This window comes from Nyctibius grandis, chromosome 16 (genome assembly GCF_013368605.1).
Source record: "Nyctibius grandis isolate bNycGra1 chromosome 16, bNycGra1.pri, whole genome shotgun sequence".
Lineage (NCBI taxonomy): Eukaryota > Metazoa > Chordata > Aves > Nyctibiiformes > Nyctibiidae > Nyctibius > Nyctibius grandis.
Window position 1 is genome coordinate 212,820 of NC_090673.1, and position 17,693 is coordinate 230,512.

The following is a 17,693-nucleotide window of genomic DNA, read 5'->3' on the forward strand; positions in this document are numbered from 1 at the left end:
TGCGGTTTATGTAGGGCAACGGTTCAGTGTTTTACCAGACAGTTCGTGTACCGCTTGGTAAGTGTCAGAGTGGCTGGTGCCAGCAGGCGCTGCGGGGATGTCCACGCGGTCTAACCTGGGACATCACATTTTGTCTCCTGGAGGTGTGTCTTTCTCTCCCTATAAAACATACAGAAGACCGTCTTCAGAAGTCAGGCGCTGAATGGTAACCAGATAAAGTACCAGCCTGAGGGAGCATCCTGACCAGGGCATAAATAATGAAGTTAAACAACAGATGCACAAATGGTATTTGTTCACTCATATAAAAGAAAAATCAAATGACTAATTCTGAACAGACAGAATACTTTGGGCTTGTTCTTACATGCATTCAGTACGTGTAACCTACAGCAAAAGGAAATTACTTTGCTTGTACCATATTCCATTTAAAGTTGCTGAAGAGTGAGGAGTGTGGTACACAAATATTGATTTATCCAGGAATTAGCTGAATATGCTTTAAATGAGAGTGAGCTCATTTTCTGTACAGATAGCAAGCATTAAGCTGTTGAGTAAGAAGCATCAGCTATGACAGTTCCATGAGGACTGAATAGATGGAGGCTGGACAAAGTAAATTGTTCAGTAAGAGTACCTAAAAATTTTGTCAGGGAGAGGAGGAATCCTCACATAAGACAATGGAAACTTAATCTTGAATACTTTTTCACAGTATGAAATTTCTTTCATACTTAGACGAGAAAAAAATCTACACATTCTCTGTACCTGCTTCAAATTTACCTCTCGGCTTTCTGGACGTGCAGTTGCTGCTATTATGAAGCGAGTGTTCTGGAATTTTCCTATCAGCCTGCACATTCTGTATTGTAACTTTCAGAGACCACCATTCTGCAAAAAAGTTATAATAAAACCTGTTTGATAAATTTGGACTAACATGGGAACTCATTACCTAAGCACCAAAGAAATGGGCCCAATTCCACAAATTCATCAACTTCTTGTGTTATAAAAATCAGTTTTTAGTTTTAGTGTTTTCTTAGGCTAGGCTGGCATGTTCTCAATATTTCAAGAAGACACATTACTAGATACACTTTTTCTTTATATATTTAATAAAGTTATATATCAACAACTTTTGGATTTGTACTTTTGTTGGAGCACTTATTGTTTTGGTGAAAGTGAAATATTAAATACTAGTACTAGACATGCATTCCTTTCATTCAAGCTTAAGAAAACATTTACAAAGTTGACAGGTAACATTTATTAAAACATGTTATACAAAAAAGGGGCATGAGACTCTTCTATAAGAAGAAAATATTGAACAGTAACATTAAATTAAAACCATGCTGTACAATTAGGACAGCAATATTTATAGACAAAACTATCCAACCTCTGCAATACAGGCATAACATCTCACAAAATATCAAGATATGCAAATTTACTATTATAAATGACTTGTTTAGAATAAAAACTTATAGCTCATTAAGGAAGATTCACTTGACTTGCATAAACAGTTACATTTCTGGAAGAAATATGGAATCCTATGAGTAATAAAAAAAAAAGGAGCAGCAATCAACAGACATAGGCTTCAAGCAAAAATCAGAACTTACAATTTAATCACATTAAAAATATACCATTTTGTTTTCCAGCATCTTCCCCTAGGGCACTGACAGTTTACAGCTTACAGCTAAAGAAGCCTAGCTATCCAATGAAGCATTTCAATGACAAAAAAGCAACTTTTCTGTGTTGTTCTGAGACAGGTTCTAGTTCTGTTAAAGCAAAATACTCAATATACTGCTGTAGGCTCTCGTAATTCAGAGACAGGTCACCTTTCTGGCATCAATGCAGAAGTGTTGCGGTTACAAAACCTGACATGCCTCCATTCTTTCAGGCTCAATAATACAGGGACATCAAGTATTCCTTTTATAATGAGAAACCCAATACATCAGCCTTTGATCATCCGCCTTCCTTTTGGTACGGGACAGTTTCTCAACCCCAGAAACACCTCTGATGAAAAAAAGCCAAGACCAAAAATTGTACTGACAGTACCTTCTAGAGTCTACCTGCTCACCCATAAAACAAGCAAGGTAACGTTTAAAAAACAAAACAACAATAAAACCCCCCCAACAGCGGTGTGTGAAGTAAGAACCTCCTCTCTCAAAAGGGTCGGATATACACCTAAGCAGAGATCTTAACCCTGCTAATAGTAGAATTTTTCAGAACAGCAGTTACACAGATTCCACGGTAATTAACATCTTAGTTACAAAATGGAATGAAAAGGAACTTAGCTGTAGTATCATTAAGTGTTCTTACCACTGACAGGACAATGAATGGCTTCACAGTAGCAGGAAATTCTGAAAGCCTCCTGTGTGTACAATGATTCTGGTTTTCAGAAGACATTCACTTTACTACAGCCAACAGTGAGCAATATAAAAATGCACAAATGTTTCTAAGCCATGTCATTAAAGGTGATGAAGCTTAAGGGCAAATCAATGAAATTTATCATGTACATATTTATATATGTATGGATTGCTTCCCTCCTCCCCACAAACGAGAAATAATTTCCTGTATCTTGAACAAAACCACTCCATTAGCAAAGATTAAGAGCTTGACAGAAGCTGCATCTGCATATCTTGGTTTACTGTCTACAACTGTACGGCCATAAATTGCAGAGTTTCAGTGGCAGGGGGCTGCGAGGGTGACACGCGGCAATAGGATGCTAACTGCCCTCTGCTAGTCATCGCAGGTTCTAGCCTGCACTGAAACTGATGTAAACAATCTGTTGCATGCCAGAACTTCAACCAGAGGTGCGCACCGTGCCTCCGCTTAAACATATTTAAGAAAGAGTGGCAGCTGCTCGCAAGAGGGGCAGGGAGAAACATGAGGAGAAGATACTCCTGGGGAAGAAACACACACAGAGAAACGGAAGAGCTGCTCTTGGGAAAACGCATGGAGAAGACACAGAGGACATGTACAGAAATACACTCACAGAAGGACGCGCCACACCCGAGGAGGTTAACTTCTGAGGGGACTTTGCCTATAGGTAAGCCATGCCAGAGCAGGTACACCTCTGAAGTAACCAAGACCCACAGGAGACCCAAGCTGGAACAGGCACGTCCCTGAAGGGATATGGCCCGGTGTCACCATGAACAGTGACACTAACCAGAGCAGCAGAGGACACCCCCTAAGAAATGAAGAGCGTCAGACAAGCCAGTACGCACATGAGCCCAACCTCCTGTGTGATCTGTCACCTCAGTAAAAGAGCTGGCACGGACTGAGTGCAACTCAGTGAAAACGAGGGAAACAGACTACAAAGGCAGGGAGGAGAAGTGTTAGACTTAATTTGAGCCTGAGTAAGGGGGAGCAAAGCTGTTTCCTTAAGCGTTTAAGTAATTTTTTTTATCATCTCTGTCCCCCAATACCCAAATCAGTGATTAGAAGTTTGTCAAAGGGCAATAAATTAAATTCAGGAAAAATCCCCACAAGTCAACTGTTTTCCCAGTGATAAGCAGAAGTAAGGATTTTACACATGTATCTCAAGCTTCCCTTAAATCATCAATCCTCTCAACTAGATCTCAGAACAACCATATCAGTATTTTCCTGAAATCAATTGGTTTCATGTAAATTAACATCAGAAAGCCAAGTGCTACAAAATCAATGAAGCAACATTTGTTGGACTTTCAAGACAATGTCATAATATGGGGTAAAACAGTAATAGGCAAATATTAAAAAGTTACTATTCATGCTAAGTCATTAAAAAAGGACATGGTTCTATAATATGATCTACTGGACCTGTTATAAAACCTTTAAAGTGTCTCTCGCAGTACATTTTATTTTAAAGCTTTATTTCAAAGTAATCTAACTGCAAATAGGAGTAATGTTTAACTTTGAAATGTCCCACATAAAAGCCATTCCAAGGTGGTAAAAGAAACAGTTTTGCTGGCAGCTCTGTAGGATGGTCTGGGTTTAACAGAAATAATTTTTTGTTTGAGCATGGTTTTCAGCCTGGTGTTTCTGACCAGCCTTTTTTACGGTTAAATGGGAAGAGGCACCCTTAACCTTTTTATGCAACACTGAAGTGACAATTTGAAAGGGGTTGAGAACTAATGTAATATACAAGATCACTCTTGAAATGAGTATGAGAATACCTTCCCTCAAATGCGATGCTGGTACTTGCAGAATTGACACCCTGTATGTAGTAAGGCCATGGAGAATGGAAAAACAGCGCCACTGAGTGCAAGAACCCTTTCCTCTACACTCATGTAAACAGGCAAGCATTATAATTTTTTTTTTAATATTAAAAAAGACAGTGTTAGCGTGTGAAAACAAACCATAAAGGGAATATAATTTCTAAGTTTAAAAAACATACTTACAAAGTTTTATGGTTTGTTTTGTTTTTTTTTTTTTTAAATACAAAGTGCTTCTATACATTAAGCAGGTTACAGTGTTAGTGAGCAAATCCCTGTTTAGTTACCTTGATTACAAGGGTTATATTCAGCCACCATGGTATACTGTAGAGTTCAATTAAGTGCTAAGAATAGGAACTCTGTCGTGCTGACCATTCACGCCCATTGCCAGCAATGGGTTCATCATATTTGGGAATATCTGTTTTAACAAAATTCTGTATGAAAAATATCTGAAGCATTAGAAGATTAAGAATTAAGAGCCTCTTAAAAAAAACTAAAGTTTGTAAGTAGAATGCCAGAAAAGAAGTTACAGTAATTACAGCCCACTGAGTAGTAAACCCCCAGCTTGTACCAGACATTCATGTTCAGGATACAGTTTGGTTGTATCTTAAGACAACTTGTAACTGGGAGTTCAAAAAAGCATCTAAATAGTAATTATCTTTGTGTGTTTTTGCTTCACCATACAGGGTCATCTGTTTAAGTACGTTATCCTGCATATTGCAGTATCCAATGCATAAACTGGGGCCAGACAGGCTTAGGCCTTCGATGCTGGTTAACTTTTTGCCCATGTTACCAGCACCGTACTTGGACATCACCTCTTTCCATTATATTCTATGTATGCTCTAAAGGCTCTTTCCTTTTCATAATATGTTTCAGTAAACTACAAAGAAGGGTTAATTGCTTTTGCACAGGACTGCATTAAGCTTTCAACCCCAAAATCCTGTTGCCACCTTTACAATTGATGCATTCACTCTACCTGCAGAGCTGGCAGCACCTCTCAGAACTACAAACGCTCCTCCATCGATCTCCAAGAATGAGAGCCCAGCACATAGATCCTCATCCTAACGAAGCAGAAGTGCCACTTCCCCATCAAATGTCCAGACTTTGGACATGAGCATGGTACCATGTTCTCCAGTACCATTAACAGATCCAAATACCATACTTCTACTTTTTTCCACAAGCAACTTCATTTGAAGAGGTAAACAACCCTGGCTGCTTGTGATCACATGTAACCAGTCACAGTAGTTCAGTACCAAGAATCTGTATTATAGTTCTTACTATACAAAGAGTAAAGAATTAAAAGTATAAATACCTATCAATGACTAAATCATTTTCCTAAAGCAGATTTCTAAAACTAGATAGAAGTTCTCAAAGAAGTTTTTGTACCAATAAAAAGTCAATTCGTGAATCCACAGAGTTTGGTACTTGCTACTGTAGTAAGCAACAAAAATCTGAATGGAAAACTAGTTCAAATGTTTGATTATTTTGGATAAGTTCCAAATGTTACATCTTTCTTACTTTCTTTTTTTTGACAAGACATACTTATTACACACACTTCTGGAAGCTCTCACAATGCAGCAATCAAAATCAACTCAAGCCAAGAGTCATACAGCAAGGTTTTAGACCCTAGAGGAGCATCAACAAATTATACTTAATACAGACTGAAGTTTATATAGCGCTCAACTATATTTAAGTGCTTTACAGACTCTAAATAGAAATCGGCACAAAAATCAGACATTTGTTTTACTGAAGATGGATAAAAAACAGATAAAGGAAAGCCATACCATCTTTAACACAGCCTTTCATTAAGCAATACAGCAAAAGCCATTTTAACGATGCAGACTAGCTAATGATGCATGTTAAGTATGTCAGCAGTCTCCAGTTTGAGGTGGAATTCTATTTTTTTTTCATTAAAATATGCATCACATAACCTGGTTTGATCATCCTAGTTCTCTTTTTCATTAAGCAGGGTTACTTGAATTCCTGCTTCATGTAAGTATTTGCATGATTTGGGTCAATTTAGAGCTGGGTTTTACTGTGAATTTAGAAGGCTCAGAAATAACAACAGGGCTTCTAAATACTGCTGTGATTACAGTCAATGTCAGAAAGACCTTACAGACCTCATTTTGCAAGCACCTTTCAAATTAACCATTTGCACTTCACACATGGAACACCTGGAGTAACACTGTGGAAAATAAAAGTTTGGTCTGCTTATACCAGCATAATCATCAAAACTTGTTTTTTTGAGAATTTACAATAGCAAGTACCAGACATTATTTGCATAATTAGTTTATTTTGCTTACTCCACTAAACAAATGTAAGCACTAAAGTCTTAGTTCATCTCAGTAGTACTTTGCTCAGCTTTAGAAGCTTGGTATGACTTGGTACAAGAGGTCACATGCCGATGAAAACTGTCCCGCCACATAAACCTTTTCCCACAGATGTTACACTCATATGGTTTTATGCCTGTATGAATTTTCATATGGCCTACAAGATGGTGTTTCATTTTGAATTTCTTACCACAGACACCACAGCCATAAGGTCGAAGACCAAGGTGCATACTCATATGCCGATCTCTCTGGCTTTTGTGTGTAAAGCTTTTACCGCACTGACAAGGATACAGCTTATCAGCATGTGAGAATCCGGTGAGGGATGTTTCTTCTTTAATTCCCGTAGCCATTTCAATGCCTTCACCATAGCCTGCTGCTATCATAAGATCCTGTCTGTGAGCACTTAAATTTCCATCTGCCCTTTCACCAGAAAATTCTTCCATAGAAGAGCCATAGAAGTCAACTTGTTCATCATAATTACTTTCATCTGCCTGTTCATCAAATTCTGCTTCCATCTTTTTGTCACCTATATGAAAGTCTTCAACACCTGAAGACTGGATTGAATGATCTGCCTGAACGGCATTCACGGATTCAGAAACTTGATGTTCATCGTAAGGGTTATCAACACCTTCACAATCTTGTTCAAATCTTTCTGGTTTCACATGGATCCACCGCTTGTGAGACATGATGCTGGGTTTGCTGTACATAGGTCTGGTGTACTGATACTCTGCACTATCACTAGTTCCTTCTTCACCATCCTGACTTGTCATTCCAGTGCTAAGTCTATCATGTTCTGTTGAAGAATTACTGGGAAGGTACTCATGTTCTGTCAGCTGACATGACAGTTCATCTTTAGAGCTCTCTTCTTCATTTTCGCCATCCCTTAGTTCCTGTACTTTGTGGAATTCCGTCTGTCCTCCAGCGCCAAGTTCAAAGGTTTCAACAAGGCCATTGTAACTACTACTGCTTGGCGACTGATGATCGCTGCCATGGTTCATCTTCTGACACAGAACTGTTGGGTTCCCCTCTAGCACTTCAGTGCATTTATCCACTACATGCCACATCTGAAGGAAACTTGCCGCTGTCAAATAACTAACAATTTCTGGAGCAGGCATTACCAGCCGACCTGTATAGGTAGACAGAAGAATGTTTTCAAATACTCTGGGATTCATCACATCAGGCAGGACTATTCGCCTGCTGTTTTTTAGGAGAACCTGATCACAGAAGTAAGGTGAACTAGCTGCAAGAACAGCTTTATGGGCTCTGAAGAGATGGCCCTGAACTACAATGGACACATCACATAATTGTCCTTGCTGGCGCTGCTGGTTTAACTTCTGCAAAATGGTGCTAGAAAAATCTGGAAATTCCACTCGAAAAGAGCTTGACCCAGACTCCATTTCATTACAAATTTAGTGTTGTGCTGCAAGGAAAAAAAAAAAAAAAAAAAAAAAAATCAGAAATTGTGCTTAGTAAAGTACTGCTGTTTCCATTTCCTTCTAAGCTTTTTGGTTTTTTCTTTAACAAATAACACTTAAACAGAGTCATATGGAACCCAACCCAACATTTTCTGGAACCTATGTCACTGCTATATTTCTATTTCTCCTACCCCACCACATTTCTCTCTTTTCTGAAAGCTGTACTGAGCCACAAATTGCAATGCCAGCACATTTTGGTGTGTTTCTTCTGTCCAAGAGGACTCATCAACTATAGCAGGAGCTACAAACAGCATGTTACCCAGTGGAGACAGATTAAGCATTTCAAGCATGAGTTTCAGAGAACAAAACCAGTTATTTGAGAAAATTACAGCAGTAGAGTTCTAACTCCAGGATGTCCCAGATTTTATAACAGCACATGAAAGATTCTGCATTTCAACTGCCAATAAAGTCATCTCATCGATCCCCCAATAAAGACTGACTGTACTCTTATGAAATATTCCGCTTTAAATGACGTTTTCAAAAGCCAACATATTGGATTCATACAATGACAGAGGCAGCACAGATACAAACCTAGTGAGAATGAGGCTTATGACTCTTCTAGTGACATTTCCCTGTCGTTTTATTAACTGAAAGGTAGAAGAGCAACATCTTGTTCAGTTGCAGGACTATAATCCAATCTTTTAATTCCGGGCTTTTTCAGATGTTATTATAACATTCCCTACTTTAAGAAAAACCTTACAGAATTTAAAATGTTAATCAGGAAAGTGATACCTCTGCTGTATAGAATTTTTTCTGCATGCACCTTGTATATTTGTAACAGAGCAACAATTATATGCTAGAAGCTCAACTAACAGCTCACAAATTTTAATGTTTATATTCCCACATGATCCAGATGTCTCATTACAAAATTAACAGTCTTTTAAGCAGTAATACAATTCTTTAAAATGTGTACTTTAAATTGAATGAGAGATAAATTTGCATGTTATTATCATTAGAAATAATGACAGAAATTTAAATGCAACTACAGAAGACCAACATTAACTGCCTGAATAAGTTAACCTTGAGCAATTTTTCAATTTGATAATGCATAAATTGAATGTAATGGAATTCCAGGGGAGCCATGGAGTAGCAAGCAGTTTCCCTCTGTCAAGTTCTGTTTCTTGTAAGTGGGAAAGTGTCAGAGTTTTAACAGATGGGGCTGCACACCTGACAGAGAATACTTAGTGAATCAGCTGATAGTGTATACATACAGAATATAAAGCACTTTGGTAATATGTTGCAAAAATAGAATTTGAATTACAAATAGTTGGAGGACTCTGAAATTAAAGTACTTCTATGGAAATATGGAATCGAGAAAATATTATTATGAATCCCTACTACAGAGAGCCTGTACAAAAACTGTAGTACTTTCCATACAGTTATGTAACATCAATAGAAAACTCTTCATTTGGTGCACCGTGTTAAAATGCTGTCACATCGACACAAACGTATGACTGCTAAGTGCAGAAAAAGCAGCAGCGTTCGCTTACAAAATGCAGACTACGCAGGAGAGATTATGTAAATCACTCAATGTTTAATCAACAGCTTATGGTTACATAATCCCTTCCTTACCATTATGATCTGTTTTCCAACTCACATTCTTGACAACTCTCCCCCACTCCCCAAAAAACTCAAGTGTTCCATCTCCAAAGTTTCAGAGCTAGAAAAGGATGACAAGCATATGGAGCACAGGTGAACACAGATTATTCACTGTTAGTTACATAAAAGTGACTAGGGTTTCCCCCGAGAAGAGAGCAGGGGAGTCAGAAAGCCATCCAGACTTTTCAATAAATACAGGCCCAAACTCCTTGTAAACATTGAAACTGGCATCTTCTGCAGAACTGTGAAAATTATGCTTCTAAATTTCCTTTTAATTTTTCACTAGAAGCATAGTATCAACCTGACTCTCTTACGAAGGTCTCTGAAGAAAACACACTGGGAATAACCTGTTATTTATGAAACCCATTTGTAACCATAATCACAGCAACATAGTCAAAAGAAAAAGCTACCTTTTCTGACCACAGTTTCCTCCTTTTTTTCAAATCTTAGACTAATTTCCAATGCTGGGTACCGGGAGGAACTGAAAGGACTGAATAAAGCTCCCATTGGAGGACAGTCAAATGACTAAAAATTTTGTAGTTGAGCACCATAACTTGCTGTATACAGTCACATTCACTTTTACATTTTCATAAATCGTTACTGGTTTAATGGTTGAAACAATTGTTTAACTTAAAAGGTGTTTACCAATTACCTTGGGATCCTCAGATTTAAGATTAGAATCAGTCATAATTTTATTTTAAAACACTTGGTAGCACAAGGCAATTTTCCTACAAATACTGCCCCACATAAATCACGGGTGAGCAGTTACATTCTGCTGAGACAGTAACCAAGATGCATCAACTGAGGAAACAGCCTAAAACTTGCAAATCTAGCCTACTTTCAAGTGCTTTGACTAACAGTGTTATGAAAGAGAAAAGCCTTTTGCATCATAAAGCATTACTCCCCAGAGTCCTCACCTTCAGCCCTCACAGCTTGCTTTAAGTATTTGACAAGCTAAAAATGATTATGCATATCCTTGAACAAGCTTCTTCAGATGTATTCCCAAAAGTATATGGAATTTTTCACATGAAAGTGCAAAACACAAAATAGCACCATTTCCCCATCTTTCAAGTCAAATAAAAAGTCTGCAGACAGTAATCAACTCACCAGAAGTGAATTACCACAAACTGTCATACCTCAAGCGTAAATGTGGAATCTGGATTGAATACTACTACATTTATAACCTAGGTGTCGCAGAACCACTTTTAGCTAGTCCAAGAACAATCGGTATGATTGTCAATATAAACTGCTCAGTAGTCTGAATAGTGCTTAATTTAGTAAACCAAATGGAATATTAGAAACGGCAGATTTTAAAATTACTTTCCTTGGAAAAGGGATCTCTGAAAAGCCTGCAGTTCAGCTGATCTTCAAGTTGTCACCGGCATAATAGCAGAAGACCACCTTTAAATTTACTGTCTTCAGCACTCGGGTTTTTATCCTCAAAGCATCAGTCCTGCTACGTACCCATACAACCAACCCACTTCAGAGACCAACTCAGCTACCGATGTTTCTCCAGAGAGTAACAGAATACTATGCCTGCCAGTTCAATCGTTAATTTTTCTTTCCACTTCACTTAAAACAACTTGACAATGTTATTTAAGTATTTCAAACAGTTACCTTATACCTAGTATACATTATAAAATATCTACTTTTTTTTAAACAGATTTTTTTTAATGCATAGTTCTTTACCTCCTTTCAGAATATTCTCAGATTTAAGACTCTATTTTTCAATACTTGCCTACAAAAAAAGATAAGCCTCCAGGATACGTTCAACGGAAATTTAAAGAGACATGTCTATAGACCTTATATAATTACTGCTAGTCTAAACTGCCATCTTTGAGCAAGGACTCAGCATGCCGCCACAGAAACAATTCCAGGCGGGAGCAGGCTTTTATATATTTTAAATTCTCAGGAAAACCAAAGCCATCAAGAGGTTAAGTAAAATATTTTCTATTATTAAAGCCATACACATCAAGAAAACTTTGTTTTTCCAAAGGGGTTTCACTTCCTCCTTTTACAATCCGTTCTGTTTCTGCATGTTCTTTATCCTAACTCATAACGAACAAAGTCTTTTTATTTTAATTAGTAAAAAGAAATTAGTCTCCATGCTGCATCACTGAGCGAAACATACACGGCGCATATTACTCGCTCAAAAATAAAATCGCTTCTAAAAGCGGTAGTCGCTGGTTACTCCAGTGCTCCGTACACAGAGCTTCTGAAGAAATGAACCTCTCCCATCCGCCACGGCAGCCCCTCGGGCGCCACAGCCCCGCTGCCGCGGGCGCACCGGCGGGCCCTGCGCGGCAGCCGCTCCAGACCACGGCGGCAGGCCCGGCCAGGCCCCGCTGCCGGCCCCCCCCGCGGCCGAGCGGCGGGCGGACCCGCCAACCGGCTCCGCCTGGAACACAGCCAGGAGCGGACCGGGTCCGGCACCCGCCTCCCGCGGCTCCTCGGTCCGCCGGGACAGCCGCCGCGGCCGGGAAGCGGCGCGGGAGCCCGCAGGCGCGGCGGGGAGAGGGAAGGCCTCACTCGCCGCCCCGCCCCGGAGCGGGTCGCCGGCGCCAGGCCCGGCGGCAGCGCGGCCTCCCGCGGGCCGTCAGCAGGCAGCGTCTCACCTGCGGGCCGCAGAGCCTCTCGCATAGCGCGACGCGACCGCGGCCTCCGCGCCCCCGCCCGGCCGACGCCGGAAGCAGCCCCCCCGCTTCCTGCGGGCGGCTCCGCGTCCCGGTCACATGACGGCCCGGGTCAGCCCTTCTGCTTCCTGTCCGCGAGGTGGCGCTAGAGGGCGGGGCCGCGAAGCACGCCCCCGCCGCCCGCGAGCCCCGCCCCCTCCGGGGCCGCCAAGCAGCGGTGCAGCGGCCGCGCGCGACTCTTACCCGCGGCAGCGGCGGCGCCCCCTGCTGGCGCAGCCTCCGCGAGCGGCGCCGCTTGCAGGCGCGCGGGCCCGGCGGGTGGCGGGCGGCGCTCCCGCCGGCGGGCCGGGGCCTGGCGGGGCCTGGCGCGTCCCCGCGCTCACCGCGCCCGCGCGAGGCCGGGGAGTGTCCGTGTGGCGGCGCCTGGCGCCCGCCCGCCGCCCCCCAGCCCTGCGGCCGCCCCGCCGGCGGGCAGCGGAGCCGCGGCCGTGCCTGACGGAAGGCCCCTCTGCCCAGAGGGTTCCCTCGCCCCCCGCCCCGCCAGGTCTTCAGGGCCTTCGGCGCTTCGCTCGTTCCTTGTTTGTGAAACGCCTTTGAAACGCCTGTGAGCAGGGGGGGTCACGGTGCCGAGCGGCCCAGGGACGGCCCGGTGGGCCGTAACGGTACGTACCCGAGACACCGGGCTCCTGGAATGCCGCAGAGACGTTTGAACTGGCCCAAAAAGTAACGGTCGGGTGGCAAAACCAGGTGTTGCTACAACCAGCAATAAGAAGAGAAAGAGCACCGGTCTTTTGGAATGTAAGTGATGCTGCGAAATCCAGGAGGAATTGAACATTCTTGGAATCCCCTGGAGGAGAAAGAAATGACAATATGTATTTACTGTGGTATCACGCCTTCAGCTGGTCTCTGAATACAGCAGGAGGTTTTTGAACACTTGCCGGATTGCCACACAGAAGAGACCTGGAAGCAGGCGGTCTAGCAATGGGCATCGGGTCTGCCCCGCAAACGGCATTGCTGCCAGAGAGTAAATTAGTTTCACAAAACTAAATCTAAACTAACATTTTGTAGTAGCAACTAAAGAGAGCATTATCATTTCATCAAAGTCTTTCAATTGTTGAAAAATATTGTTACAAGGCTGAGACTAATATATGCATTATAATTTCTTATGAACAATATGGAAAGCATTAACTCTTTAATGAGCACCAGATCTCTAAAACAAGTTGTTTGTGTTACACAAGAAAAGAGGCACAATCCAACAAGCCATCAAAGCAGCTTACTTTACACATTTCACAGAACAAATGCAATCTAATGCCTTGGAAAGGAAAAAAGGAGATGATACATTTTGGAGCAGAACGATAAATCTCCCCCAGTCCAGCTCCCTCTTTTTTTTTTTTTTTTTCCCTTGGCAAATTAAATTGTTCTGTGTAAAAGAGAGTGATGCTGCTGTATATACACTGAAGGTGCCATTTACATATTGCCAGAGAAGAAATCTTTTTTGGCCTGCCCTCAATGGACTGGTATGTGCGAGATACGTAAGGACGGACAGACACCACACATGCTGGTAAAGTGCATTCTTTTTCAAGTTTTTTCCTTCCTTTCTAAACTATTTCAGTGCGAGGTTTAGATCAATATTATTTGTAGAATTCTTTTAAAGACGAAATAGTTGAATTAAGGAAACAGATGGTTCAGGAGCTGCTCCCGAAGTACTCTGCGTTGTTGCTATTCTGGCAGTGAGAACAAAGTCCTAGAGCTGAGTCTCCAGCAAAGCAGGGAGAAGCTGTGAGTGGCCTCGGAGGGTTTGTAGGGGCAGCTGCTCCGCTCATCCCGAACCCTCTTGTGGGCAAAACCGCCAGGCGCCCCAGCATCATTTCCCAAGGTTGGGGTAGATTAAGAAGAGGAAGGGAGAAAGTGTCTGTGAGCTAGAAAGCGAGAGAGGAGGCCTGCAGGAGCCAGGCCAAAGGAGAAGAGTGCTGCCGTGTTCCGCGTGTGCCAGCGCTACAGGAGCCCCTGCCGAGCCAGCAGCACCGCGCACGTGGGTAAGAGCCGTGAGGAGCGTGCGCTGCTGTTTGCCCCGGGACAGCGGCCGCGGGTTCCGGGTCCGGGCCGGGGCGGGGCGGTCCGGGAGGGGCGGGCCGGGCCGGGCGGGTCCGGGAGGGGCGGGCCGGGCCGCCAGTCCCGTCTGGCCCAGCAGATGGCGCCCCAGGCCGGGCGCTCGGCCCAGCCTCGGTGTCAGCGCCGACAAACCCCGAATGCGCCGATTTTGTCCCCAGGATAAACCTTCTGTGTCAATATGAAACTAAGGTAGAAATGGTTGTTTTTCGTAGCGGAAGAAAGCCGGCAGTGGTGCCCAGCGGGGGTCTGTGCTGCGGCGTCTGCCGTGCGGTCCGTACAGGGAGCGTTCCTGGCCCGGGACAGCCGGGGGCTGCTGGGGAGCTCTCCAGTGTGTATCTGGAAGTGACCCACGGGGTGATGTGAGCCTAGATGGATGTTGGAGGATTCAGTTTGCTCCTGGTATGGGAGTCAAGTACTCCTACTGGCAGGCAAGCTATTCAGGTATAGCCTCAGAGTGTTACCACAAGGGTAATTGAATTTACACTGTAACTGATTGCACAAACGACTTTTGTAGGGATGTATTTTGGAATTTCTCTCTAACCTGCCATAGTATTAACTCTGCACCTTGCTTGGCCTGCCAGGTAGCTTTGCTAAGCATTTGGGTAGGAAAACAACCATGTACTCCACTTCTAAAATGACAGATTTCTGTAAAGAGTCAACAACACAAATGCAATTGATACCTGACTCAACAAGCTCCCTCCTCTGGTTACAACAGCACCATCGTTCCCCAGCAGGAAGCCCACACCAGCAAATCTCACACTTTAGAAGATGCCCTGACTAATGCCAGGTTCATAGTGCAAACTGGGGCCTCAGTGAGACTGTTAAAAGCTCCTGCTACCTGCTCTGCTAAATTAGTCAGGTGCTGATGATTACTCACCTGCCAGACTCCTCTCCCCTCCTTTCCTTGAAAGGAACTCTGACTCTTCATTGCCTAATAGAAGCCAGCTGGAATGGGATATATGTCTGATAGCTCTGAACTAAGGAGTACAATTCTGAGATCATGGTGAAGAGTATCACATCAAACCCTCTTTTTCTCCCTGATCATTCTGGAAGCTACCAAACTCTCCTCTTTAGATGGATTTTTTAATTCTCTGTTTCTACATTTACGTGATACAGAATCTGAAACATGATTAAAAAAAAAAAAAAGGCATTATCCTCCTACTTGATTCTTTGCCAGTCAGGAAGTCTTGCGTTTTCTTTAAGTTTAAAGAATGTATACTACATTACTCTTTTGCATAACACTGTCAACAAAAGATCTGGAATATTATATTCGCTCAGCATTTACACTGAATTAGCACTGGCAATCCCTATTAGATTCAGGATCCCATAGTGCAGAGTAATGAATAAACAAAGGATGGTCCTGCCCAAATATTTGTTGAAAAAGGGATGCAAGACATGGCAGCTGGCTGCAGCACACTCAGTGGACGGAATAAGTGGAAGAAAGGCACAGTGGTGTGAGGAATATATAATTATGATTTGAAAGACAAAATCATTCTATATAGTTAATAGAGAGCACTCACTTCTCGTGTTGGTATCAGAACTGTTGTGCTGTGAACTCCTGTAATGATTTACTTTGCAGGATTTTGGGAATTAACAGCTACTTTTGCTAGCAAAACAACCAGTGGTTGTTATAACCAGCATTAAAATGGGAATAATAGAATTGTAAAGTATTACACAGAAATGCAGCTTCAATTAGTGAGATGTTTGTGTTAAGATGTCCAGCTGAAGAGGTTTGCTCATAGCTGGGGGCACTGGAGCTTGCATGTTTGACAGCACGTATTTGGCCTCCCTCCTTTCTCCTGATTTTGGCGGATGTGGTGCTCATACCGTTCATATCTTTTGGAGGTTGGAGGTTTGATAAATATGTCAGATTCCCATCCAGGCTGGTTTTGTTGTGGATGTTTTTGGTAGCAGGTTTTATTTTCTCTGGTGCTTACTAAACGAATCACTGAGAAGGCAAGGAGCAGAATGCTGACTGAAAAGCTGTCTGGCGACGCAGCTGGGCTTCCTCTTACCGAGGATCTTCTGCAGAGATAAAATAACTGGCCCAGCTCACAGACTGATTGTTCCTTGGATACCAACTGCATGGAGGCTGCAGGTGGTTCATAAGCTTATCTCTCTCCATGTTTTTTTAAGAAGAATGAACTTAATTTAGAAGAATGTTTGCCTGTTGGCTTCCTGCTGTCAGCAGCCTTTGGGGATGTCGCCCGGTTGCTGCTCGTGTGCCGAGTCCTGACGGTCACGTTCGTCTCTGGGGCCTGCTGAGGTCAGCAGGACACCGTGGACGATGCCATTCCCAGAGCTTTGCCTGCTCCATCCCAGGAGCTTGTGCTGTGGAGGGGACCCGTATTTTATTCCCATGTGGCACCATCTGGCCACTCTTGACATCAAATAGAACAGTTGGAAAATTTTGCTTCTGCCTACTTTTAAACCATCCAAAAATAATGATGTGCAGCATTTCCTTTTACTACTGGAAAACAGAAACACCATATCTGTACAAAAGAAATTATTTTGAAGTGTGATGCTTGTGATCTCCAAAGCCAAATACTTGAAGTACTCCTTTTGTGTAATAGCACTGCCAACTGCTTAGCTCTTTAAAGGAAATACTCATTAAATTCTGTCATTGCGGAATCAAATCCTTTGCAAGTGTTTCTTAAAACTAATAAAAAAAAATAAGACACCCCGATCCCCAATTAATTTCCCCAGAAGGGAAGTCTGATTTAAAACTCTTGAAATAACAAAATGACAATGCCAAAGGAGAATTTTATCGTTAGGTTTTGGCAGAAAGCAGAAGGCTGCAGCTATTTCAGGAAGGGTTTAGCACTTACGTGCCAAGCTCTGAGTACTAGGTCTGATATGGATGGTATCTAGCAGCAGGTTTTAAACCACCAACAATCTGGAAACAGAAATCTGAGATGAGTCCATAGCTCTCATTCTTTTCTTTTTTTCCCCCACTCACGTCCTGACCATTCTAAGCTTAGAGACCATCGTTTTTCTCCCTTGAATGCTTTGTTTATAATAGTGTGGTTTTTTCTTCCTCTATACTCCCTGCTGTGATTCATTTAAATAATTTATTTTTAAGGTGGTGGGTTTCACGCTTCTTCTGTTATAACTGGAAATATAATGTTCTGATAAGTAAGCTGGAAGGGAATTCTTCCTTGACATTTGATGGGCTGACATAGGTGTCTTTCCAAAGCACATTTATTTTGATTTTGAGACAGAGATATTCTGTTGGTAAACAAAACACTTTTATTTGTAATTCTTACAGTAAGCACAACAACAGCTTTAGTTGCACAATGGTGGTGAAGAAATGTATTTAGGTCTGTCCCGTAGCGTTCAGATACTCAGAAAGTTAGTATCCTCATTGAATCCAATAAG

At 42.4% G+C, this 17,693-nt stretch overlaps 1 protein-coding gene across 2 annotated transcripts; it reads right to left on the reverse strand.

The window, feature by feature from the left end:
• Positions 1-1,073: 1,073 nt before the first annotated feature.
• ZBTB43 (zinc finger and BTB domain containing 43) lies at positions 1,074-12,267 on the reverse strand. Of its 2 annotated transcripts, XM_068414095.1 has the most exons (3): positions 12,186-12,262; positions 9,544-9,631; positions 1,074-7,916 (listed from the first exon to the last, which is right to left on the reverse strand). In XM_068414095.1, exon 3 carries the CDS (start codon positions 7,891-7,893, stop codon positions 6,499-6,501), a length of 1,395 nt encoding a protein of 464 aa, XP_068270196.1. In that variant the 5' UTR covers positions 7,894-7,916; positions 9,544-9,631; positions 12,186-12,262; the 3' UTR covers positions 1,074-6,498. The 2 variants fall into 2 exon arrangements, with proteins under 2 accessions (XP_068270196.1, XP_068270195.1); XM_068414094.1 differs by lacking the exon at positions 9,544-9,631 and having other exon boundaries at positions 12,186-12,267.
• Positions 12,268-17,693: the final 5,426 nt, after the last annotated feature.